This window comes from Pongo pygmaeus, chromosome 11 (assembly GCF_028885625.2).
Source record: "Pongo pygmaeus isolate AG05252 chromosome 11, NHGRI_mPonPyg2-v2.0_pri, whole genome shotgun sequence".
NCBI classification, from domain to species: Eukaryota; Metazoa; Chordata; class Mammalia; order Primates; family Hominidae; genus Pongo; species Pongo pygmaeus.
Genome location: NC_072384.2, coordinates 64,469,780 through 64,496,910, shown reverse-complemented (window position 1 = coordinate 64,496,910; position 27,131 = coordinate 64,469,780). Strand labels below are relative to the sequence as shown.

Sequence of the window (27,131 nt, the reverse complement as noted above, 5' to 3'; positions counted from 1 at the left end):
CTACTAAAAATACAAAAATTAACTGAATATGGTGGCTCGCGTCTGTAGTCTCAGCTACTCAGGAAGCTGAGGCGGCTGAGGCAGGAGAATCGCTTGAACCTAGGAGGCAGAGGTTGCAGTGAGCTGAGATTGCACCACTGCACTCCAGCCTGGGCAACAGAGCGAGACTCAGTCTCAACAATCAATAAATAAATTAATTTAATTAAATAAATAAAAATATATTTATTAGGTCATTTATCACATCAAATTAGAATCCGATGGGTAAACATATAGCAATCCTGCTATATTGATCATTGATTCATTCAGCAAATATATACCGATCACCAGTGTGCCAGCTATAGCAATGAGGAACATTATGCCTGCCTTTTTGAAGGTCACAATATAGTGTGTCAAGCAGAAAAAAAAAAAAACATAATTATACCACTTTATAAAAAATCCCTCTCCCTCTCCCCCTCTCCCCCTCTCCCCTCTCCCCCTCTCCCCCTCTCCGCCTCTCCCCCTCTCCCCCTCTCCCTCTCCCTCGTCTCCCTCTGTTGCCAAAGCTTGACTGTACTGCCATGATCTCGGCTCACTGCAACCCCCCTGCCTCGGGCTCCTGTGATTCTCCTGCCTCGGCCTGCCCAGTGCCTGGGATTGCAGGCGGGCGCTGCCACGCCTGACTGGTTTTTGTGTTTTTAGTGGAGACGGGGTTTCGCTGTGTTGACCCGGCTGGTCTCCAGCTCCTGGCCTGGAGTGATCTGCCCACCTCGGCCTCCCGAGGTGCTGGGATTGCAGACGGAGTCTTGCTCACTCAGTGCTCAATGTTGCTCAGGCTGGAGTGCAGTGGCGTGAACTCGGCTCACTACAACCTCCACCTCCCAGCCGCCTGCCTTGGCCTCCTAAAGTGCTAAGATTATAGCCTCTGCCCCGCCGCCACCCAGTCTAGGAAGTGAGGAGCGTCTCTGCCTGGCCGCCCATCGTCTGGGATGTGAGGAGCCCCTCTGCCCGGCCGCCCCGTCTGGGAAGTGAGGAGCGCCTCTGCCTGGCCGCCATCCCGTATAGGAAGTGAGGGGCGTCTCTGCCCAGCTGCCCATCGTCTGGGATGTGAGGAGCGCCTCTGCCTGGCCGCCCCATCTGGGAAGTGAGGAGCACCTCTGCCCGGCCGCCTGGGAGGTGAGGAGCGCCTCTACCCGGCCGCCACCCCGTCTGGGAGGAAGTGAGTAGCGCCTCTGCCCGGTCGCCCCGTCTGGGAAGTGAGGAGCGCCTCTGCCCGGCCGCCCCGTCTGGGAAGTGAGGAGCGCCTCTGCCCGGCCGCCCCGTCTGGGAGGTGAGGAGCGCCTCTGCCAGGCCGCCACCCCGTCTGGGAGGAAGTGAGGAGCGCCTCTGCCCGGCAGCCCCATCTGGGAGTGAGGAGCGCCTCTGCCCGGCTGCCCCGTCTGGGAAGTGAGGAGCGCCTCTGCCTGGCTGCCACCCCGTCTGGGAGGAAGTGAGGAGCGCCTCTGCCCGGCCGCCCCATCTGGGAGGTGAGGAGCGTCTCTGCCTGGCCGCCACCCCGTCTGGGAGGAAGTGAGGAGCGCCTCTGCCCAGCCGCCCCATCTGGGAAGTGAGGAGCGCCTCTGCCTAGCCGCCACCCCGTCTGGGAGGAAGTGAGGAGCGCCTCTGCCCAGCCGCCCCATCTGGGAAGTGAGGAGCACCTCTGCCCGGCCGCCCCGTCTGGGAGGTGAGGAGCGCCTCTGCCTGGCCGCCACCCCGTCTGGGAGGAAGTGAGGAGGGCCTCTGCCCGGCCGCCCCGTCTGGGAAGTGAGGAGCGCCTCTGCCCAGCCGCCCCGTCTGGGAGGTGAGGAGCGCCTCTGCCTGGCTGCCACCCCGTCTGGGAGGAAGTGAGGAGCGCCTCTGCCCGGCTGCCCCGTCTGGGAGGTGAGGAGCGCCTCTGCCTGGCCGCCACCCCGTCTGGGAGGAAGTGAGGAGCGCCTCTGCCCGGCCACCCCATCTGGGAGGTGAGGAGCGTCTCTGCCCAGCCGCCCCATCTGGGAAGTGAGGAGCGCCTCTGCCTAGCCGCCACCCCGTCTGGGAGGAAGTGAGGAGCGCCTCTGCCCAGCCGCCCCATCTGGGAAGTGAGGAGCACCTCTGCCCGGCCGCCCCGTCTGGGAGGTGAGGAGCGCCTCTGCCTGGCTGCCACCCCGTCTGGGAGGAAGTGAGGAGCGCCTCTGCCCGGCCACCCCGTCTGGGAGGTGAGGAGCGCCTCTGCCTGGCTGCCACCCCGTCTGGGAGGAAGTGAGGAGTGCCTCTGCCCGGCCACCCCGTCTGGGAGGTGAGGAGCGCCTCTGCCTGGCTGCCACCCCGTCTGGGAGGAAGTGAGGAGCGCCTCTGCCCGGCCACCCCGTCTGGGAGGTGAGGAGCGCCTCTGCCTGGCTGCCACCCCGTCTGGGAGGAAGTGAGGAGCGCCTCTGCCCGGCCGCCCCATCTGGGAAGTGAGGAGCACTTCTGCCTGGCTGCCACCCCGTCTGGGAGGAAGTGAGGAGCGCCTCTGCCCGGCCGCCCCGTCTGGGAAGTGAGGAGCGCCTCTGCCCGGCCGCCCCGTCTGGGGGGTGAGGAGCGCCTCTGCCTGGCTGCCACCCAGTCTGGGAGGAAGTGAGGAGCGCCTCTGCCCGGCCACCCCATCTGGGAGGTGAGGAGCGTCTCTGCCCGGCCGCCCCATCTGGGAAGTGAGGAGCGCCTCTGCCTGGCTGCCACCCCGTCTGGGAGGAAGTGAGGAGCGCCTCTGCCCGGCTGCCCCGTCTGGGAGGTGAGGAGCGCCTCTGCCTGGCTGCCAACCCGTCTGGGAGGAAGTGAGGAGCGCCTCTGCCCGGCCACCCCATCTGGGAGGTGAGGAGCGTCTCTGCCCAGCCGCCCCATCTGGGAAGTGAGGAGCACCTCTGCCCGGCCGCCCCGTCTGGGAGGTGAGGAGCGCCTCTGCCTGGCCGCCACCCCGTCTGGGAGGAAGTGAGGAGGGCCTCTGCCCGGCCGCCCCGTCTGGGAAGTGAGGAGCGCCTCTGCCGGGCCGCCCCGTCTGGGAGGTGAGGAGCGCCTCTGCCTGGCTGCCACCCCGTCTGGGAGGAAGTGAGGAGCGCCTCTGCCCGGCTGCCCCGTCTGGGAGGTGAGGAGCGCCTCTGCCTGGCTGCCACCCCGTCTGGGAGGAAGTGAGGAGCGCCTCTGCCCGGCCGCCCCGTCTGGGAAGTGAGGAGCACTTCTGCCTGGCTGCCACCCCGTCTGGGAGGAAGTGAGGAGCGCCTCTGCCCGGCCGCCCCATCTGGGAAGTGAGGAGCGCCTCTGCCCGGCCGCCCCGTCTGGGAAGTGAGGAGCGCCTCTGCCCGGCCGCCCCGTCTGGGGGGTGAGGAGCGCCTCTGCCTGGCTGCCACCCAGTCTGGGAGGAAGTGAGGAGCGCCTCTGCCCGGCCACCCCATCTGGGAGGTGAGGAGCGTCTCTGCCCGGCCGCCCCATCTGGGAAGTGAGAAGCGCCTCTGCCTGGCTTCCACCCCGTCTGGGAGGAAGTGAGGAGCGCCTCTGCCCCGCCGCCCCGTCTGGAAAGTGAGGAGCGCCTCTGCCCGGCCGCCGCGTCTGGGAGGTGAGGAGCGCCTCTGCCCGGCCGCCCCGTCTGGGAAGTGAGGAGCGCCTCTGCCCGGCAGCCCCGTCTGGGAGGTGAGGAGCGCCTCTGCCTGGCTGCCACCCCGTCTGGGAGGTGAGGAGCGCCTCTGCCTGGCTGCCACCCCATCTGGGAGGAAGTGAGGAGCGCCTCTGCCCGGCCGCCCCGTCTGGGAGGTGAGGAGCGCCTCTGCCTGGCTGCCACCCCGTCTGGGAGGAAGTGAGGAGCGCCTCTGCCCGGCCACCCCGTCTGGGAGGTGAGGAGCACCTCTGCCTGGCTGCCACCCTGTCTGGGAGGAAGTGAGGAACGCCTCTGCCCGGCCGCCCCGTCTGGGAAGTGAGGAGCGCCTCTGCCCGGCCTCCCCGTCTGGGAAGTGAGGAGCGCCTCTGCCCGGCCACCCTGTCTGGGAGGTGAGGAGCGCCTCTGCCCAGCCGCCCTATCTGGGAGGTGTACCCAACAGCTCCAAAGAGACAGCGACCATCGGGAGCGGGCCATGAGGACGATGGCGGTTTTGTTGAAGTGAAGGGGGGGAAGCGTGGGGAAAGGAAGGAGAGATCAGATTGTTGCTGTGTCTGTGTAGAAAGAGGTGGGCATAGGAGACTCCATTTTGTTCTGACTAGGAGAAATTCTTCTGCCTTGGGATGCTGTTGATCTATGGCCTTTCCCCCAGCCCCCTGCTCTCTGAAACATGTGCTGTGTCAACTCAGGGTTAAATGGATTAAGGGCGGTACAAGATGTGCTTTGTTAAACAGATGCTTCAAGGCAGCATGCTCTTTAAGAGTCATCACCACTCCCTAATCTCAAGTACCCAGGGGCACAAACACTGCAGAAGGCCGCAGGGACCTCTGCCTAGGAAAACCAGAGACCTTTGTTCATGTGTTTGTCTCCCGACCTTCTCTCCACTATTATCCTATGACCCTGCCGTATCCCCCTCTCCGAGAAACACTCAAGAATGATCAATAAATACTTAATAAATTAAAAAAAATAAAAATAAAAAAATTAAAAATACCATAATAAAAATATGTACATGATGACAGAGACTGGCATTTAACCTAGCCTGAAAAGAGCAGGAATGTTCTAGGGAGGAGGAGATACTTCCTCTGAGTATTTATCAAAAAAAAAAAAAAAAAAGTGAGTTAGCAGAGAAAATGGAAGCAGATGGAAATGTGGGAATGCAAAATGCAACTGAACAAGTGATTTAGTCTGGCTAAAGTGTAGGGTTGGTGTTTGCAAATGGAGAGAGGGGAAGTTGGAGAGGTTTGCAAAGGCGGATAGGAAGCCTCTCATGTAATGATAATCATTACCACTTCCTGAGCTAGATGCTGAGCATAATGCGGTCGTAATGTGAAATCTTTCTAAGGTAGGTGTTCATGTTTTACTTTTTTGGAGGAGAAAATTGAGACTTCAGTAGGTTAAAATGACTTAACCAAGGTCTGAAGTTACTGGCAACAGAGTTGGGATTTTAATTAAGCTCATGGATTCTGAGGCCAGACTACTACGGCCTAAGTCCTGATTCTTCTTCTACTACTTCTGTAGAGATCAATTTACTTAACCTTCATGCCTCACTTTTCTCATCTGTTAAATGGGTATGATAATAGCGCCTACCTCTGGTTGTTGTGAAGATTAAAAATAATTAGTATTTTTAAAGTATTTGGAAAAAGACCTGTCACACAGAAAAGCATTGTGTAAGCATTTGCTAGTAGTTTGTGGTTGTTATCATTATTATCTGACTCCAAATACAATACTTTTCCCACCGTCACATGCAGCTTGTCAAAAATAAGTAGAAATAGCGTTAGTTCCCACTCAGCTTTTATAAGACAGTAGGCATTGCGGTGGACATTAAACACCATGATCCTCACACCACTCTTCAAGGGTGCCATATTGCCTTTCTTTACAGATGAGCTCAAATCTTTCACCCAAAGTCACACAGCTAATAAATAATTTTTATCCAAAGGCATTAGTGGGTCTCCCTGAAATATTTTAAGCAGAAGGCACAATTAGATTTATGGTAATCTATGGCAAGATCCACCTAGTGGAGGGAGAATGTTGAGAATGTCTTGGTAGGAAGGAGAAATCAAAGGTGTCTTGGTTGGGGGCCAGATTGGTGGGTAAAAGAACTATTAGGGGGTTATTGCAGTACTCCAGACAAGAAATTATGAAGGCCAAAGCTCTACCACAAGGCAAGTTAAGATTACAAATTAGGGGCTACATTTGAATATTTCTGATGTAATAGTTAATAGACTTAGTAACCACAGGAATATAGAAAGTAATGAAATAATTTAATGATTAATAAGATAAGTCTGGGGAAATTCTCAAGTTTCTGTTGATACTAATTACAGATTGGAGAAATATGGATAGAGAATCAAATTCCAGAACCAATAACCAAATTAGAATTTATATATTTTAAAATTAAGATGCCTATGAGATCTTCAAAGCAAAATATTTATTAGGCAGCTGGCTGTAGAAGTCTGAAGTTTTGAAGGGAGTCTGAGCTGGCAACACAAATTTAGAGGGTACTAACATCTAAATGAAAATTGCAACCACAGCATAAGTGAGATGACACTAGTACATCTTGAAGGGTGAGAAAAAAGGCCGGGCGCGGTGGCTTACGCCTGTAATCCCAGCAATTTGGGAGGCCTAGGCGGGTGGATCACCTGAGGTCAGGAGTTCAGGACCATCCTGGCCAGTGTGGCAAAACCCCGTCTCTGGTAAAAATACAAAAATTAGCCAGGCATGGTGGTGGGCACCTGCAATCCCAGCTGGTCAGGAAGCTGAGGCAGGAAAATCATTTGAACCCGGGAAGCGGAGGTTGCAGTGAGCCAGGATGGCACCACTGCACTCCAATCTGGGTGACAGAGCAAGACTCCATCTCAAAAAAAAAAAAAATGAGAAAAAAAAGTCCAAGAATCCAGGACTTAAGCAGAGTAAAAGAAACTGGTGAAAAATTGAGTATAAATGACCAAAAAAGTAGGAAGAAAACCACAAGAAAGAGATATCACAAAGGCCAAAAGAGAATGGTTGAGAATAAAAGGAATGATCAACAACGACAACGAAAAACAGTGTTCCAAAAGAGCAAATAAGAGTAAGATCTAGGAGGCATCAATTGGATTTATCAACTTGGAGATCATTGATAATCGTGTTGAAAGAAGTTTCACTGACATGGGAATCAGGGGAAACCATATTGCAATGGCTTGCATTTTAATGGATTTCCATATTACTTAATGGATAAAAATGAGAAAGAAAAAAGAGAACAAGTATCTCACATTGTGCGTAGCCGTGCACCAAATACAACTGCAGTGTCTTTCTGTAAAAAACATTGAGTTAAATGAAAACAATGAGGGCAACTGACTTTTCTTATGTAATTTCTGCATATATCTATCTTTAACTTCAATTGAAGTTTCTTAAAATGTAAATTTTTTTTTTTTTTTTTTTGAGAGGAAGTCTCACTGTGTTGCCAGGCTGGAGAGAAGGGGCAGAATCTCGGCTCACTGCGGCTTCTGCCTCCTGGATTTGAGCGATTCTCCTGCCTTAGCCTCCCAAGTAGCTGGTACTACAAGTGTGTGCCACCACACCTGCCTAATTTTTGTATTTTTAGTAGAGACGAGGTTTCACCACGTTGGCCGGGATGGCCTCGATCTCCTGACCTCGAGCTCCGCCCACCTTGGCCTCCCAAAGTGCTGGGATTACAGGTGTGAGCCACTGTGCCGGCCGATAATGTAAATTTCAACAGCAAAATTTCATAGAGTGTCTCTTTCTTAACCGTAATAACTATAAAATAAAGTTACTAATTTTGTTATATTATAAAACAAATGCTCTGACTCTCCTAAATGTATTGTTTTCTAAATGCTACCACACCTTTAATTCTGTCTTCACACACTGAATACCTATTAAATACTTGATTACCTACATCCTATTCCTTGACAATTGAGCTTCAACCTGATAATATTTGCTGCGTTGGTTACATCAGAAAAGTAAAATGGAACACTGGCAGTTTGACTCGAGTCTGTTTTCTTTTCTGTCCTGTTCTTTGCATGATTATGTTAAGTATATATTTGCATCTTGATTGAAAAATATGTAACTGGAAACATTACTGTTTAATAAAAGGTAATGTTTTATGAAAAGAAAGTTAGCCTGGCTCTGCTAATACTGCAGCATTAAATTAAATGCTTCTTTAAAATTTCCCTTTTCCTCTATGGTAATTAAGTTAAAACATGAAAAATATTTGTATTACATGTAATCTGACATTTAATTGATGTTCTTGCCACAGACTTTTCCCTTGTTTTATTGATAAAAGGAGGGGCCCTCTCTGGAACAGACACCTACCAGTCTTTGGTCAATAAAACCTTCGGCTTTCCAGGGTATCTGCTCCTCTCTGTTCTTCAGTTTTTGTATCCTTTTATAGGTAAGTTGACTGTGAAGATAAATATTGCAATTATGTACATAAGCATATGGTCATTTCTGAATAAAATACTTTTAATAGTCATTAAAGAATATCACTATAGCAGTTGAAATCTTTCCTAAATTAAATGTTTACTTCTTTAACCATTTTCTTCCTTATTTTCTGGTCCTTTTGATTTATTTTCTGACTATTTCTTTTAAACAAAATGAGGGTTATTTTCACTGGGTTAATGTTTGAGCTTTCTGTACTTGGTAAAAAATTAAATTATCTAGAATAAAGAGTGAACAAGAGAAATAACACATTTCTAACAAGGCTCAATACTTTAAAAAAAAAAAAAAAAAGCAAAGGATTTGTGGAAGCTGTGTACTAGGCCAATGTGCTATTTAAAGTTTATACCATAATGGTGAGAATGTCACCTAGCACTTCTTAAAAAATGAAATGTTAATATTCACTAATGGCCAAATTGACTTTATTTTTAAAAATCAGTACTATGGAAGGTATTGTTCAAACCACTAGTTCCATATGTCTCCACAGAAGGCTAAGAATAAATTTCCCAAAAAAGTCTTACTTTTTTAATGGAGGGGATATATTAGTGTCTTCAAATTTTTCTATTATTATTCCTCACTTTATGCAGTACATGTGTTCCTGAAAAGGGGTTTGGAAACTGAACTTTAACAACAAAATAAATTGCATTTTTAATAACTACCAAAACTTGCTACTTAAAGGTATTCTGAGATGAATCAACTTGTAAAGAGAAAATCTTTTTTTAATACAAATTGATACTCTACCATAGATCTCTCGTCCAGTTATCTTTAAAGTTGTCCAAATTGGTAATCATAATATACGTTTGAAAGCAGTAGGATTATGCCAATATTTGGGAAGTAATAACTGATTGCTTTCAAAATATTTAGGATGAAATATGAGATGGCTTATTGATGACTCTTATTTTAATTATGTTTTTAGCGATGATAAGTTACAATATAATAGCTGGAGATACTTTGAGCAAAGTTTTTCAAAGAATCCCGGGAGGTAAGTCAAAATAAAAATTGTGAGGGTTTAAATATATTTATTTTATATAGTTATTTATAGTTAACATGGTTCATAATAATTTATAAATAAAAAATTTGAAAGTGAAATTATTGGATTACTTCAGGTATCTCACAATTTCCATGATCCATTCTGATCTTAAAGTTTTGATCTACTTTTATACATAATTTAGTTCTTATTTAGCTGTTTGAAAAAATGTTGTTACATGTTGTTACTATTTATATATTTAGAATACTTTATATTTTAAATTTTTTATGCTTCATATCACCAGCTCTCTGGGCTAACATTTTTTCATGTACTATTTAAACTATGTGATTTCTTAAATAAGCAAGCAGACTATTTTCCCCAGTATTTGTATTAAGGTGTAATTTAATACAGTAAAATTAACCCTTTAAAATCTATATTCTGTGGCCAGGCATGGTGGCTCACGCCTATAATCCCAGCACTTTGGGAGGCAGAGGAGGGTGGATCGCTTGAGCTCAGGAGTTCAAGACTAGCCTGGGCAACATAGTGAAACCTCGTCTCTACAAAAGGTACAAACATTAGCAGGACATGGTGCCTATACCTGTGGTCCCAGCTACTTGGGAGGCTGAGGTGGGAGCATCATTTAAGCCCAGGAGGTGGAGGCTGCAGTGAGGTGTGATCGTGCCACTGCCCTGCAGGTTGGGCAACAGAGTGAGACCCTTTCTCAAAAAAAAAAAAAAAAAAAAAAAAAAAGAACCAAAAAACTATATTCTGTGAGTTTTGACAAAGGCATATAGTCATATAAGCACGGCTGCAATCAAAATACAGAATGACAAGCCAGGCACAGTAGCATGTGCCTGTAGTCCCAGCTACTCCAGAGACTGAAGCAGAAGGATTGCTTGAGCCCAGGAGTGTGAGCCACATAGAGAGATTCTGTCTCTAAAAATAATAAAAATAATGCAGAACAATTCCATCACTCCCTCCAGTTTTCCCCATTTCCCTTTGTAGTCAAACCCTAATCTCCAGCTCCCCCTTCAAACCTCCTGATGAGATTTCTCTCCCTACAGTTTTGCTTTTTTCAGAATGCCAGGTAAATGACATCATACCATATGTAGCTTTTTTGAGTCTGGCTTCTTTTGTTTAGAAAGGTGCATTTGAGATTCAGCTGTGTCTTTAGATATATCAGTAGTTTGCTCTTTTTAACAAATTATTTCTGAGAAGCATTTCATTTTATGGATGTACAATAGTGTATCTATCACCCAGTTCAGGGACATTCGTGTGGTTTCCAGTTTAGGGTAATTACAAAAAGCCAGTGTGAACATTCTCAGGCAGACCTTTTCAACATATTGCTACAACTCCATTCCCTGTTCAACTTTTCACTATGTCATGGTTTTTAGAATAATTCAGAGATCATGTGTCTTTTTGCTTTGAAGAGCTTCTCATCCAAGCTACATAATCCCCATTTCATTGTGACACTCTCTATGGTTGCTATTACAGTTGAGGAGATTGATGCAAAAACACCTTTCCTCTTAGTGCTTGAATCACTCATTCCAGAGACATACAAAACAAAATGAAACAAAACCTAGAGCTAGAAAGTACACCTATTCCTCACATAGGGTTTAGTGGAACTTGAGATCATGGAGACATAGCTATCAAATCACAGACCCACTAATGACCAGTTTTGTGACCTTGAGAAGGTTAGTTGTCCTCTTGGAGTTCCAGTTTCCTCATCTCTAAATTATGAATCAGAATATCATGTGCTTCATAGAATAGTTGTGTGAAGCAAAAGAGGTGAGACAGGTAGTTCCTAGCACACAGTAGACTTACCCAGTACTATCAGCCATTATTATTGTTACCCTGAACTGTCTGTAGCTTCTGTGCCAGCCCCCAAACCCCAAAGCATGAATGCATAAGCTGAGGCCACATGAGTGGATAGAATGCTAAGGGAAAGTGGTCAGAATATAACACAAGACATACAATTTAATCTAAATTATGTAAATTTTCTATTTGCATATACAAGTAAGAAAAAATAAGAAAGAAATACATTTACATATAAACTGTGGTTATCTTTTAATCCATGGGATTTTTGTGGGGATTTTTCTTTGTTATTTTTCAAGGTTTTTCTTAAGGGTTTTTCTTTTTTTCTTTCCTTCTCTCTTTTCTCTTTTTTTTTTTTTTTTTTTTTGAGACAGGGTCTCACTCTCTCACCCAGGCTAGAGTGCAGTGGCATAATTGGCTCACTGCAGTCCTGACTTCCCGGGCTCAGGTGATCCTCCCACCTCAGCTTCCCAAGTAGCTAGGATTACAGGTGCACACCACCACGCCCGGTTTTGTAGAGATGGGGTTTTGCCATGTTGTCCGGGGTTTTGCCACGTTGTCCAGGCTTGTCTCGAACTCCTGAGCTCAAACAATCTGCCCACCTCAGCCTCCCAAAGTGTTGGGATTATAGGCATGAGCCATCTCACCTGGATTGCAAGGTTTTTCAAAAGAAGATTACTAATTTAAAAATGTATTTTATTACTGTATTTTCCTATTCAAAAAGTAGCACCGATTTATTTGAAAAATATTAGAAAACACAGACAAGCAAAATGGAGAAAATAGAAAATACTAATAACTTCTTCCTCTTGAGACAACCAAGTGGAAACCATCCTTTCAACCCCCTCCTGTTTTTCCTCGTCCTTCCTTCCTTTTTCCTTTTTAATGTATGCTTTCAGAGTTTTAAGAATACATGTAATTTCAGATATTCATAAGAATAATATAACATCGTACATCTTGTTCTATAACATGCTTCTTTCTCTTAGTAATATTTTAAGAACATATTCTCATATCAAAACATAAATATATATATACTTTAATGGAAGTTCAGTATTCTTTACAGTACCTACTGTACAGTTAGAGTGACCATAATTAATTTAGCTTTCCTTGATAGAAATATTTTGATTCTTAATTTTTATTGACTTTTAATTATACGAACAACGTATGAATAACACTCTTCATAAGATATTACGGAAAAGGCTAATGGTCCTTTGAAGCCCTCTTCCTGGTTATCAATTTTGTAATAATCAAAAATGACTTTTAAAAATGTAGGTCATATGGCAAAGAACACAACTTTATTCTTACAGCATCTTCACCATTTTGGGGTGTGACAGTTTATAATGTTCACTCTGTTTGTATATCTTGTGAGGCATAACATTATGCCAGAGTATTTTTAGAAGTAGATACTATAAAATTCTTACCAAAGCTCTATTTTTATTCTGAAATATATCACTAATGTCTTAAATTGACAAGTAGGCAAATGCTTATACTTTTCTCTGGTAGCCAAAACCTTGGCTCTTGATATAAGCCAAAGTAACAAGAAATGTTGGTATAAAAAATAGTATGTTTACATGCTTTTAAATTTTTTCAAAAATTTTATTTTCAAAAATTTCAATTTTCACCTTTCATTACTGTTGTTTAAACATTTAAAATGCATACTTGGATGCATTTTTGATAGATCCGTATAGGTAATAGATCTCATCATTAGAGCATTAGTGAAAAACGTCCTTTATGCATATGGGATCCTCAGTTATTAAGCTCCTACCTGTTGATCATAGCACCCTGTGTCAGCATTTATCTAGCCCTTAGCAACTTCCCAGTGAAGCAAAAGGTTTAAAGGGTAAATAGAAATAGATACACAAATAATTTGGTTCAAATTATGTTCACCACAAATATGTAAATAGTGAGTTCAGGGATTTTGGAATTGATTTTCCTGTTTTGTTGTTTTAATTCTTAATTTTATAATGACTATTTAGTTATGGCTGATTTCAACTAGTCCATTAATATTAATAATTAAATATTCCATTCCATATATAATATATATACACACACATACACATATATACACACCATATACATATATATACACTACATATATAGAAAATACTAATAATCTAATAATCATATATATAATACATATATGTGGTAAAAATTTATGTCATTTTGAAATTTCTTTCTTGAAACTTTCTTGTAAGTTTATTAGCCATCTAAGAAAATTAGTGTCATTGTTTAGGATAATAGCTTTTATTTTCTTACCACAATCATTCACTTATTTAAGACTGGATCTTTATAGACTTTAGATTATGCAGAAATTGATGCACAATGACTTGGTACCACTGAAGACACTGTAACGATATAACGACATGATCTCTGAGTGAAATTTAATATGAGCTAAAAATTTAAACAATAGTGTCTTCATTGAAATAGATATATAGCTCCTTAAGTGACTATTTTAATTAGCAGAGCTTTTAAAATATATAAATCCTTGTATGTTTCATTTCATGTTTAAAACTTCTGTTTATATGTGATTATACACACAACACATAATTATATATATGATATATATGTATATAATTTTCTATTTGTATTTCACCATAGCCAAGAATCTGCAGTGTCTCAGCTGCAGCAGCTTCACTGTGACTTCTTCCCTATCCAATATGTTGCTTCTGCCATTCAGGGATACCACTTTTTTCTTGACAAAAGTATAGAAATATATTAAATATTTTAATCTAAATCTTTATTTTTGAAATTTTGTTAGAGTATTACTGTCCAAGTCTCTTGCGTATAGGAAAAAAAAAAACCTTAGAAAATGCATCATCCTCCTATAGCTTACTTTCTACTGAAGGATTTTGTCATTAAAGAGTTTTGGGCAGGGAATGACATAATTTTTTTACCTTAGAAAAGGGATTCTGTAGTTTCTGGGTTAAGAGTATACTCTAAGAAGACAAAAGAAGGCAGAAGCATGAAAACTGTCAAGGAGGCTAGTAAAATAATTTCAATGTGAAATATTATAACATCATTTGAAGTATAAGTCATCCTGAAGTTTTTTTGTGTTTGTATTTTTGTGGTTTATTTTTATTTTTACATGTTTTTATGGAGAGTATTAACTCAAAATTATTGTCATTGAGGTAGTATTTATGTTTAAGTAATTTTTATAATTAAATGCTGGGCTATTTAGTGTGTCACCAATGTGTTACTTATACCTGTAACATTTAATAATATTTATTGTGTTTTAGTTGATCCCGAAAACGTGTTTATTGGTCGCCACTTCATTATTGGACTTTCCACAGTTACCTTTACTCTGCCTTTATCCTTGTACCGAAATATAGCAAAGCTTGGAAAGGTAATTTTTACACTTTAAATGGGCATAGAAGTGTACCTTGTTGCCTGCATAATCTACTGTCTGCTTGGCAAAGTTCTTAATTACGGTATTCATCTTTAGTATCTCCTGGTTTACTTAATGCTTATGCTAGAGTGAACTGTTTGAATCATTAGTTTGTGAGAACCGATGATTAAATAGTTGATGAGTGTTAACTAAATATATTCTTCCTTTTTCTTTTTTAAGGAAGATACCCTGATGTCAGACAGCACATTTTAAATTTAGAAAATATAAAGAACTATATTTAAAGCAAATCTAATTTATTGGAAAAGTATTCCATCTTTTGTGTAGGTAGTTTAAACAATTTAAAATTAAGAAGTAACAATGAATAACTTTAATGGCTTAAAATATATTTATTTGTAAATTACAATGTCTATTGTGCTTATTTTTCATCCAGTGAATTTAATTTTCAATGTGTTGATTGATCAATTTTTGAGAATTTTGCCAATATTTATGATTCATATTACTAAAGAGAAATACTGAACTCTTCTAATGAAAACAATTAAATAATTATTCAGTTCACTACAGATGCTCATTTGCACTTACTCTCAAGGAATATTTGTATTTTACCCAAAATATTATTGGTACTATGTCTGTGTAATGCCAAACATTCTGACAAGATATTTTTTAAAAGTTATTTATATAATATTTTTATATTCTATTTTGAAAAATCCAACATTTGGCTGAATTTTACTTTTCACTGTGATGTTTGATGTTGTGTATCCATTTATGAAGTTCATCCTTCCAGGTAGAGCTGAGGGTAGACATAATATTTCAAAGTATTCTGACCATCTCTAATAGTCATCTGGAAACAGACAAGACTGTATCAAAACATGCTTTTCTGTGAATCATATAAAATGATTGAACTATTTTCCATTTCACATATTCAGTGTACACATAAATGTTATCTTCTGAGCAGAGAGTGAGGCATTCATAAAAGGAAGGCTATTAACATTCTGTCATATTATTAATACCTGAGCATTTTTTCCTAAATGCCCCTTAAAAGTGTCATATTGAGATATCTAAATAAATCACTCCATGAGCAAAGCAGAGTGGTTAGGAGCCCTAATCTGGAGTCAGGCTGCTTGTATTTGAGTTCCCTCTCGGCCACATTCCAGCTGTGTGACCTTAGAGATGTTGTTTAATCTCTCTCTTCCTCAGAAGATAAGCCAATTCATAATAGAAACTTCTTTCTAGTTAAAAATTAACAACTTAGAAAACAAGGTTAATGAGACTCACATAAAATACAAGCAGTTTTATATTTATTTTTTCTTATCAGAGAAAGGATCCATAATGTGCTTATTCATTTAAAAAAATTAAGACTAGACACACAAACCTAGCATAATGAGTGCACAGGGCACAGACACACACAGACCAGTTTATATTTTAACCAGTTGACATAATGACAGAACAGAGAGGAAGAAGCAAAACAGGCCTAGAAACACAGACCAAAGGGCAAAACCAGGTAGGAAAAGTAGAGCTGGAGAGCAGAGAGGAAAAAGCTGAGGTACCCCTCCTCAAAAAAAAAGGAGGAGGAGGAATGTGTGTGGTGTTAGAAGGAAGAGAGTAAGACAAGTAGAAGCAGCAATTGTAGATAGTAAAAAAGCACATGTCAACACTAAAATAAGACTTGAAGAAAAAAGGAAACATAATTTCACTTTTACTTTCATAAGCTAAAATCACCAGTTTTGTATTCCATGCATGAGCCACTAAAAATTTTTAAAGCCATATTGCATGGTGATAACAGTCATATATAATACTTGCTCACCTACTTGGGGTGGGTGCGGGGAACCAAGACTGATCTGATAAGAAGTTACCTTCCTGAGATTATCAACACCAAGCTGCAAGAATAACCTACTAAAGAATTAGGCAGAAAAATCTATATGTAAGTTTACCCAATTAAAAATGAGAAAGACTTAACATTTTAAATAAAATAATTTCTGTCCTAAACCGGCAATATCCTTGTATTTTCTTTTACAGGTCTCCCTCATCTCTACAGGTTTAACAACTCTGATTCTTGGAATTGTAATGGCGAGGGCAATTTCACTGGGTCCACACATGTAAGTTTTGTTGTTATATTTGTTAGTCTTTGGTTTATAGCCTTCACATAGATATTTAGATGGCATAAATGCAGAAATATAAAGTAACTATGGTATCAGAAACATCATTTATCTTTGGTATTTGACAAAATGAGGTAAAATGATTACAGATCAGCAAACATGCATTTTTCATTTGAACCCTACAAGGCTGATAGAATTAAACCAGGTTTACTTATTATTTTAATGGCCCAAAGAATTAGAGTAAGAAAGAATTAGAATAAGAAATGAATTTTGAATAGTTGAAAAGAGGAACAAAGTTTCACTAGTTTAGACTGAAATAAGAAGAATAAGAGATATAGCGGATGTTTTTATCCATTAAACAAAATGTGAACACTTTGAAAACTACCCTTTATTCTCTTCTGATTATTTTCCTTAATTATTTTGTGTTAAAATACTCCATCATTTGTGAACTAAAGATAAAAACTGATAGTGGTGTTTGTTTCTTTTTAATGTTATTATTTGGTGAGGTAAAATGTTGACAAATTGGTATTAGTTCCCCCAATTTTAAAAATGTTACTCATTCATGAAATTTAAAAGTGTGTGTATTGTCAATCTAAACTACACTGTTTGTATGCTTTGCTTATACAGTAGATTCCCCAGATATGGACTGGGCAGTTTATAGTCACAGTCCCAAGAAAATGCTAGAATGAAACCAGGTTAGATTGGCTTTAAACACTGAATTGGATTTCCACAATTCACAATAAGTATTAGTTGAATAAATAAATAGTGCATTAAGGAGTTTCCAGGGTACCTTAAATGTTTTCTCTAAAGAGGCAAAGAAAAATTAATTTAAGATGTAATATTTAGCACAATGCAAGGAACACTGGGTTTTTAATGAATGGCATCTGTAAGAAAAAACATAAAAGGAAACCTAATAAATAGCCCTAATTGTTAATGCAGTGGCCAAGGTAATTTATGTTTTTTCATTGATTAATTTTTGCTCTGCAAAATTAATTCATTTTCCACTGATAGGCTTCTTAGTTTATCAGGAAAATACCAAAAAAAAAAAAGGCCTCAAGCTAATTGGGGGAAAAGCATGAAATATCTATTAAATATCCAGTCTAAGTGCATTTGATATAGCCTTTTCTTTGAAAAGGCAAACGCCTATTTTTAAAGGATTGAAATAAAGGAGAGAAAGCATAAATATCTGTAATGTTTGTATTTTTTTTTCTTCAAATAATTTAATCCTGATTCGCAGTTGTATTGGTCATCTCAGAATGTCATAACAAAAAAACATAAACCGCGTATTGTTAAATGACAGAAATGTATTTTCTCATGGTTCTGGAGGCTGGAAGTCAGAGATCTGGATGCCAGCATGATAGGGTTCCGGTGAGGGCTATCTTCCTGCCTTGTTGAGGGCAGTCTTCCTGCTGTGTCCTCACATGGCAGAGAGAGACAGCAAGATCTCAGATGTCTCTTCTTATCAGGGCACCAGTCCCACAGTGAGGGCTCCACCCTTCCCTCATGCATTTATCTAACCCTAATTATCTCTCAAAGTCTCCCAAAGGCCTCAACTCCAAATGCTAGCACAGTGAGAGTTAAGGCTTCAACATATAAATTTGGAGGGACACAATTCAATTCATAGCATTAGTGTTTTTTTGTTTTGTTTTTACTTTTTTTTAGAGACAGGGTCTCATTCTGTCACCCAGACTAGAGTGCAATGGTGCAATCATAGCTCACTGCAAGTTGAACTCCTGGTCTCAAGCAGTCCTCCTGCCTCATCCTCCTGTGTAGCTGGGACTGCTGTCATGTGCCACACCTGGCTAATTTTTTCTTTTTTTTTTTGTAGAGATGGAGTCTCACTATGTTGCCCAGGCCAGCCTCAAACTCCTGACCTCAAACAATCCTCCTGCCTCAGCCCCCCAAATTGCTGGGATTAACAGGTGTGAGCCACCATGCCTGGCCTACATTAGTGGTTTTGAAATGCACCTGTTTCACTTCAATATGGCCATTTATTCATTCACTTTAGTAAACACTTATTGAGTTTCTATTGTTTCCAGTGATTGTGTTGTGCCCTGAGAGAAAAAGCAGAGAGAGGCCTGAATTAGCACCTGCTGCCAATTATTCACAATCAACAATGGAGAAAGGGCTTATTTTTTTAAAAAAAAAAAAAAAAAGGAAGAAAAATCAATGACAGTACAAGGTGATAAGTGCAAAGCAGAAGCATGAAAGGGAAGCCGAGACAGTGCCAAAGTAACGGGTGCTTAATGATCTATCCCCACCAGGGAAGGTTTCCTGGAGGAAGAAAAATGTGATCTGTGTGTTTTAAAAGAGGAATTACAATTTTTCCAGATACATAGAGGGTATGAGTGTATGTATTACAGACTAAGGGAAAAGTATGTATAAAAGCACAAAAACATATACTTAATTCTACTGATATTTATACTGATTCTACTGATATTTATTTAGTGTCTGTTATGTTGGTACTGTATTCAGCTCTGGTTTTTAAAGCTGAATTCACAGTAACAGAAAGCTAATAAGTATATTAAGCAGAATACTATAAATGATAATTTGGGCTAAAAGTTTTAATTGTATAAGACCAAACTGTTTTAATTGATAATTTTTATTATAAAAAGTGTTTACAGGGAAAAAATCACTGGGTTGTAATAAAAGTTCTTATAGGTTTGCTAAATATAGTATTATGAGGCAATATTGAGGGGGAAACATAGCTAAAGTAGGAAGTAAATTAATCCTCAGTTCCACCACAGGAGAACAGTGTAAAGCAATGATTCTCAACACTTGTTTCACATGAGAATCCTCTGAGTAACTTTAGAAAATACTGATGCCAGAGCCCCACCTGTAGAGATTCTGAAGGAATTGATCTAGGGACCAGGCAATTGGATTCATTATTTCGCCATTGGAGATTCTATGAACAAAGAGTCTAAAGCCCTTGGTTTAAAGAGATTAAAATCACGAGTACATATTTTTAACTGACACATTGTTTCTAAAATTAAACCAGAGATTTTGTGTTACTTTAGTTACTGTTTTGTGATCATTTTTCATGATGCATTCTCTGCTTGTTTTTTTCAGTATTTTTTATGTACAAAATGTCATGTGAAATACTGTCATGAATACATACAGAAATAAAATATCTCTGCTTTCAAGGGGCTCGCAGTTTAGTGAAGAAGACAAAGCTATACAAATGACTATCATATAAGCAGTGTACCTTGATATAGAGAAAAAAGGAAGGGCAGTCCACTTCCTGGTGGGGCTCAGTGAACTGATTTTTATGGCCAGATAGCTATTTAGTTCTGTCGTCAACAAAATGTGGCCTACATCTGTCTCACCTTCCTCTAGTAGCAATATAATATTTTATCTGAGCCTTTGAAATTTAATAGCAAGGATTATTTACTTAACTCTTTCAATATTTAGATGTTAAAGAAGTATGTTTTTTAATACTGTGCCACCTTTTATGTCTGTTTGAATACTACTGCAAACAACTTCTGTTCATCCTGATTTACAATCAGGCTAATCAAATCCCAAGTTCAGGAGTTGGCATGGTAGCTAGTCAGGCAGGCTTCTTTCTGAAAATATGACAGCGATGAATGCTTGTAATCCATAAAACATGAGAAATTCAATACTCCATGTGTGGTTTGCTTCATTTTCGGTTCAGATGAATGATCAGAAAATCTGTGGTTTTTTCATAGGTCTTTTAAAGTGGTGTTTGAAAAAGATCTTTAAACCCAGTATCAGAAAAGGCGAAGGTCTGTAATGGCTACTGGTATTGACCTTGTTACTATGGAAACACCATTTTAGTGGTTATGTTTTAAAAATAACACACAATTCAATTTCCTTTTCCATAACTTGTAGGGCCATAAATTCTGCTTTTTGATATGATTTCAGATATCTCACAGTCCAATGACTTTCAGGTTTTTTGGAAATTATGTTCAGTTTTATGGTATTTTCTAACCTTTTGCTTTCTAAAAACTGAGGTGGCAAGGAAATTTAATTGCTTTTCAGAAAGTGTGCTAGTATAAAAATGCAATAGCAGTTCTCCCAATTTTTTTCTAACTAGAATCAGAGGCATTATCACTTTAAAAAAAACTTCATTTAATGCCTTATTAATATTCAATTCTTTACATTCAGAATGGAAATTATAACATGCAGTCCAAATTTACAACTATTTTCCCCTCGTATGACATCTTTCTTACAGCATTTTAATTGTGTGGTATTCTAAACGAAATTCCAAAAAGTAAGTCCATACTTTAAATAGGCATTTATACATATAAAATGTGTCTTCCCCAAGGATCTCAATGCACATTAGTTTCCTTAACCCTTATACATTCAAACCCTGAATTCTGCAGTTTTATGCTACACATAAAGAAGAACTAGAGGGGGTTAAGAAAAGGATTTTTAAAAATGGGTAAAGACAGAGGAAGGCTACATATTTAAGGAAAGAAATGATTCATTCTGACAAATATTAGCCACTGAATTTTTATTTTAAGTTCAGGGATACACGTGCAGGTTTCTTATATAGGTAAACTTGTATCATGGGTGTTTGTTGTACCGATTATTTTGTCACCTAAGTATTAAGCCTAGTACCCATTAGTTATCTTTCGTGATCTTCTTCTTTCTCCCAACTTCCACCCTCTGATAGGTCCCAGTGTGTGTTGTTCCCCTCTCTGTGTCCCTGTCTGTGATCTTTTAGCTCCCACTTATCAGTGAGAATATGTGTTCTTTACTTTTCTTTTCCTGCATTAGTTTGCTAAGGATAATGGCCTCTCCAGCTCAATCCATGTTCCTGCAGAGGACATGATCTTTTTTATGGCTGCATAGTAGTCCATGGTGTACGTGTACCACGTTTTCTTTATCCAGTCTGCCATTAATGGACATTTAGGTTGATTCCATGTCTTTGCTATTGTGACTAGTGCTGCAATGAACATAACGCATTTACATGTTTTTATGATAAAACCATTTATATTCCTTTGGTATATACTCAGTAATGGGATTGCTGGGTCAAATGGTAGCTCTGTTTTTCAGATCTTTGAGGAATCACCACACTGTCTTCCACAATGGTTGAACTAATTTACACTCCCACCAATGGTGTATAAGTGTTACTTTTTCTCTGCAATCTGGCCAGCATCTGTCATTTTTTGATTTTTTTAATAATAGCCATTATGACTGGTGTGAGATGATATGTCATTGTTGTTTTGATTCACATTTCTTTAATGATCATTGATGCTGAGCTTTTTTTCATATGAATGTTGGTCACATGTATGTCTTTTGAAGAATGTTCATGTCCTTTGCCTACTTTTTAATGGTTTATTTTTTTCTTGTAAATTTGTTTAAGTTCCTTATAAGATGCTATATATTAGACCTTTGTCAGATGCATAGTTTGCAGAAATTTACTCCTATTCTGTAGGTTGTCTGTTCACTTTGTTGATTCTTTTGCTGTGCAGATGCTCTTTAGGTCGAGTACATCCTATTTGTCAATTTTTGCTTTTGTTGCAATTTCCTTTGGCATTTTCGTCATGAAATATTTGCCCATTCCTATGTCCAGAATGGTATTGCCTAGGTTGTCTTCCAGGGATTTTATAGTTTTGAGTTTTACATTTAAGTCTTTAATCCATCTTGAGTTAATTTTTGTATATGGTGTAAGGAAGGGGTCCAGTTTCAATCTTCTGCATTTGGCTAGCTGGTTATCCCGGCGTCATTTATTGCATAAGGAGTGTTTTCACCATTGCTTGTTTTTGTCAGATTTGTCAAAGATCAGATAGTTGTAGCTGTGCAGCCCTAATTCTGGGCTTTTTATTCTGTTTCACTGATCTATGTGTTTGTTTTTTTATCAGAACCATGCTGTTTTGCTTACTGTAGCCCTTTAGTGCAGTTTGAAGTTGGGTAGCGTGATGCCTCTGGTTTTGTTCTTTTTGCCTAGGATTGCCTTGGCTATTCAGGCTTTTTTTTGATCCCATGTGAATTTTAAAATAGTTTTTTCTAGTTCTGTGAAGAATGTCATTGGTAGTTTAATAGGAATAACATTGAATCTGTAAATTGCTTTGGGCAGTGTGGCCATTTTAACGATATTGATTCTTCCTATTCATAAGTGTGGAATTTTTTTTCCATTTGTTTGTGTCATCTCTGATTTTTTTTTTTTTTTTTTTTTTGTGGGTGGATCAGTATTTTGTTGCTCTCACTGTAGAGATCTTTCATCTTGCTGCTTAGCTGTATTCCTAGGGATTTTTTGTGTGTGGCAATTGTGAATGGATTGCCTTCCTGATTTGGCACTCTGCTTGACTGTTGTTGGTTTATAGGAGTGCTAGTGATTTTTATACATTGATTTTGTATCCTGAAGCTTTGCTGAGGTTGTTTATCAGCTTATCTTTTTTGGCTGAGACTATGGGGTTTTCTAGATATAGGATCATGTCATTTGCAAACAGGGATAGTTTGACTTCCTCTCTACCTATTTGCATGCCCTTTATTTCTTCCTCTTGCCTGATTGCTCTGGCCAGGACTTCCAGTACTATGTTGAATAGGAGTGGTGAGCCAGAGCATCCTTGTCTTATGCTGGTTGTCAAGTGGAATGCTTCCAGCTTTTGCCCATTTAGTATGATGTTGGCTGTGGTTTAGTCACAGATGGCTTTTATTATTTTGAGGTATGTTCCTTCAATTCCTAGTTTATTGAGAGTTTTTAACGTGAAGGGGTGTTGAATTTTATTGAAAGCCTTTTTGGCATTTATTGAGATAATCATACCGTTTTTGTCTTTAGTTCTTTTTATGCAATGAATCACATTTACTGATTTACATATATTGAACCAACCTTGCATCCCAGGGATAAAGCCTACTTGATTGTGGTGGATAAGCATTTTGATGTGCTACTGGATTTGGTTTGTCAATATTTTGTTGAGTATTTTTGCATTGATGCTCACCAAAGATATTGGCCTGAAGTTTTTTTTTGTTGATGTTGTTTCTCTGCCAGATTTTGGTATCAGGATGATGTTGGCCTAGTAGAATGAGTTAGGGAGAAGTCCCTCCTCCTCAATTTTTTGGAACAGCTTCAGCAGGAATGTACCAGCTCTTCTTTGTACATCTGGTGGAATTCAGCTGTGAATCGCTCTTGTCCTGGGCTTATTTTGGTTGGTAGGCTATTTATTATTGATTCCATTTCAGAGCTCATTATTGGTCTCTTCAGGGAATCAATTTCTTCTTGGTTCAGTCTTGGGAGGGTGTATGTATCCAGGAATTTATCCATTTCTTCTAGAGTTTCTAGTTTATGTGCAGGAAGTGTTCATAATATTCTCTGATTGTTATTTGTATTTCTGTGGGGTCAGTGGTAATATTCCCCTTGTCGTTTTTAATTGTATTTATTTGGATCTTCTCGCTTTTCATCTTTATTAGTCTAGCTGGCTGTCTATCTATTTTTGAATTTTCAAAAAAAAACAGCTCCTGGATTCATTGATCTTCTGAATGTTTTTTGTGTTTCAAATCCTTCAGTTCAGCTCTGATTTTGGTTATTTCTTGTCTTCTGCTAGCTTTTGGGTTTTCTCTTGGTTCTTTAGTTCTTTTAATTGTAATGTTTGGTTGTTAAATTGAGATCCTTCTAACTTTTTGATGAGGAGCCACTGAATTTTTTGATGATGTATAAATTATCATCCTTTATGTTGCAAATGTAAAGAAACATAGAACCTTAACTGGTTGAAGCAAAAGAGAATTTACTCCCTTAACTGTAAGTTCAAGGTTAGTCCTATTATTAGGTATGCTTGGATTTAAGAGCTCAATTAATGAAATCAGACATCGTCTCTCTTTTACCATCTCTTGCCTGTGCTTCCTGTTTTGGCTCTAGTTTCTGAAAGCCTTTCTCCCTGACAAGATGGTAGCAGCAATCTCAACCTACATCAATTCAAGTTCAAGTCCATAGAAAGAGAAAGAATTTTCTCTTTTAAGATACCTCCAACCTCACTCACAGAATTAGTTCTGATTGGCTGTAACAAAGATGTATGATGATTACAGACCCTATCATCATGGCCTATATTGAGTTGTTTGCCTTTAGGTTACATGCCCACACCTGGATCTAGGGATAGGATGAACCCAACTAAAGCACTTGAAATAAAAATGGGGAAAAGGGTGTCCCAAAGGACAGTGATGCCAGCAGAAGGGGGAGTAGCCATTGCAGGGTGCAAACTACATATGTCCACTTCAGTGATGGGAATTTCAATCAAATGGTATGGGTGGAAGCCAGGTTAGAGAAAATTAAGATGTAAATGAGTGATAGGAAAGTGAATTTGCAATATCCTTCCTCCTATTTTGCCCTCCCCTGCCCTTCTCTTCTTCTTTTATGAAGAACATCTATGAATGAAAGTAACATGGCAAAACAGTGACTTGAGAGAATAAGAGCTCTAAAAAAACACCATATTTTTCATGGGATATATTGAACATGTGACATAGACTAAGCCAAAACTTAGAACCCAAAGTCCTCTATGAGATGATGAAAGGCTAGACTTTAGGATACAGTTAGGGTGATCTTGGAGAGGAGCTAAGATACTTTGTCCTTTTGAAACAATAGGATAAGAATATAAGGAGTAAATTGTGAACACATTCTAAAGATCAGTGAAGAGAATTTGAGTATTCATGCCTGATAACCTATATTTTTTCAAAGATGAGATGATTATCTGAGAGTGCAGTAAATAGGAGTAGGTTCGGAACATGAATATTCTGGTTGGTTAAATTTCCTATTGGTCTCACCATAGGAAGTGAGAAGGGATCTACACATAGAAATAAAATAATAATGTATTTGTTAAATTATCTTTAGTTATCTTCTGTGTGTTTTCTTCTATGTGTATTTTCTGTCTCTCACTATATTGTAAGCACTGTGAGAAAAGAGATTACATTTGCTTTGTTCACACTATATACCCATTACTCAGCAAAGTGTCTAACAAAGAATTAGAATTCAGCAAAGAATTGCTGAATCATCAACTGGATGCATGAATGAATCTATGTGCCTTCTGGTTTTAGTCCATTCAACTTGGGGATTAACTGACCAAAATTTTGAAGTAATGAGACAATAAAACATTGTCTTGAGACAAATAAAAATTTCACACAAACACTGTCAAAGAAAATTTGTCTAAGGCTACTTTCATGCTGGTAAAATTTGCTAACTAATTTGCTAAAATACCAATTGACTCCAGGCTCTGCCGCACTCACTGTTAGAGCTAGTGGTATGTTTTACCAGGAAGACTGCCTACATGAAAGAATGCATAGAACTATTGCTTTATCTGAGTCTACATAAAAGTAGGAAAGATATTTGCAAGATAATATATGCTCAGGGAGGATTAGCCTAGTCCCTGTGTTAGTGGAGCTGAGGAACAGCCTAGGCTTCTCAATATTAAGTACTTATTTCACCCACCTTAGTTATTTTATAAATGGAATCCATCCACAAATGGATGACCCTGTTCTTTGAACCAATAACATTTTACTAAATGTCTAACTGATGCCTGTCACTCTTCCAGGTACTGGGACTATAAGATGAAGAAAGCACAGTCCTTGACCTCAGATCCCTATAGTTTGTGGAACAAACTTATGAAAGACAATCGCAATATAATAAGTAATAGAATTATGAGTAAGTGCTATGGAAACAGAGGAAGGGTCCTTAGCCCAACCTGTGCAGGCAGGTAATATTTCAGGATAAGAAAATACATGGCTTTTTGCTTTAAAAAAATAAACAAGCATAAGTTGAGTCAAAAAGGGACATGGGGGACGGGAAGTTGGTAGGGACAGGTTGGAAGATACTGTTGGCAGAAATGTGTGTGATGCAGAGATGAGATACATATAACAGCAGACGAAGTTTGAAGTTCTAACATTAGGAAGAAGTTGGAGAAGAGGGATACTTTGCCATTCGCTGGGGGAGCTACCATATAAAAATAAAGGCCCTCCTTTGATAATTTTCTCCAAAACCATTTTTTTACATTGCTTCTCAAATGCATTTTATCGTAGTTTTAACAAGTGTCATATCTCCATATTATCTCTTTTGAAAAACTGCTCAAATTGGTTCTGTTCTTACTCAGTCTTTCTATGCTACAGTAACAAAATAACACAGACTGGGTAATTTATAAAGAATAGAAATTTGTTTGTCACGGTTCTGGAGGCTGGAAAGTCCAAGATCAAGGCACTAGCATTTGAAAGTGTCTGGTGAGGGCTGCTCTCTCTGCTCCCAAGATGACACCTTGAACTCTGCTTCCTCTGGAGGGGACAAATCCTGCATCCTCACAAGGAGGAAGGGATGGAAGAACAAAAAGAGGCTGAACTCACTTCCTCAAGCACTTTTATAAGGGTTCTAATCTCATCTATGAGGGCTCTGCCCTAATGGCCTAATTACCTCCTAAAGGCCCCACCTCTTTTTTAATTATTATTATTATACTTTAAGTTCTAGGGTACATGTGCACAACGTGCAGGTTTGTTACATACGTATACATGTGCCATGTTGGTGTGCTGCACCCATTAACTGGTCATTTACATTAGGTATATCTCCTAATGCTATCCCTCCCCCGTCCCCCCACCCCACAACAGGCCCTGGTGTGTGGTGTTCACCACCCTGTATCCAAGTGTTCTCATTGTTCAATTCCCATCTATGAGTGAGAACATGCAGTGTTTGATTTTCTGTCCTTGCGATAGTTTGCTCAGAATGATGGTTTCCAGCTTCATCCATGTCCCTACAAAGGACATGAACTCATCCTTTTTATGGCTGCATAGTATTTCATGGTGTATATGTGCCTCATTTTCTTAATCCAGTCTGTCATTGATGGACATTTGGGTTGGTTCCAAGTCTTTGCTATTGTGAATAGTGCTGCAATAAACAAACATACATGTGCATGTGTCTTTATAGCAGCATGATTT

At 40.1% G+C, this 27,131-nt stretch overlaps 1 protein-coding gene and 1 long non-coding RNA gene across 6 annotated transcripts in view; one reads left to right on the top strand and one right to left on the bottom strand.

Annotated features, from left to right (window-relative positions):
• LOC129031431 (uncharacterized) overlaps positions 1-27,131 on the bottom strand; it is a 124,307-nt gene that overhangs the window by 10,492 nt on the left and 86,684 nt on the right. For both annotated transcript variants that reach the window (XR_008501037.1, XR_008501036.1), the window contains exon 4: positions 7,925-8,012. This is a non-coding gene — a long non-coding RNA (uncharacterized LOC129031431). The remainder of the gene's footprint in view (positions 1-7,924; positions 8,013-27,131) is intronic.
• The window catches only part of SLC38A11 (solute carrier family 38 member 11), a 64,354-nt gene that overhangs the window by 6,104 nt on the left and 31,119 nt on the right, over positions 1-27,131 (top strand). For 3 of the 4 annotated variants that reach the window (XM_054477796.2, XM_063647590.1, XM_054477795.2), the window contains 4 exons: positions 7,869-8,003; positions 8,964-9,029; positions 14,063-14,169; positions 16,186-16,265. In XM_054477796.2, the coding sequence (XP_054333771.1) occupies positions 7,869-8,003; positions 8,964-9,029; positions 14,063-14,169; positions 16,186-16,265 (388 nt within the window). Of the gene's footprint in view, positions 1-7,868; positions 8,004-8,963; positions 9,030-14,062; positions 14,170-15,973; positions 16,091-16,185; positions 16,266-27,131 lie in introns of those variants that run through there. The other variant, XM_054477797.2, reaches the window with a different exon arrangement.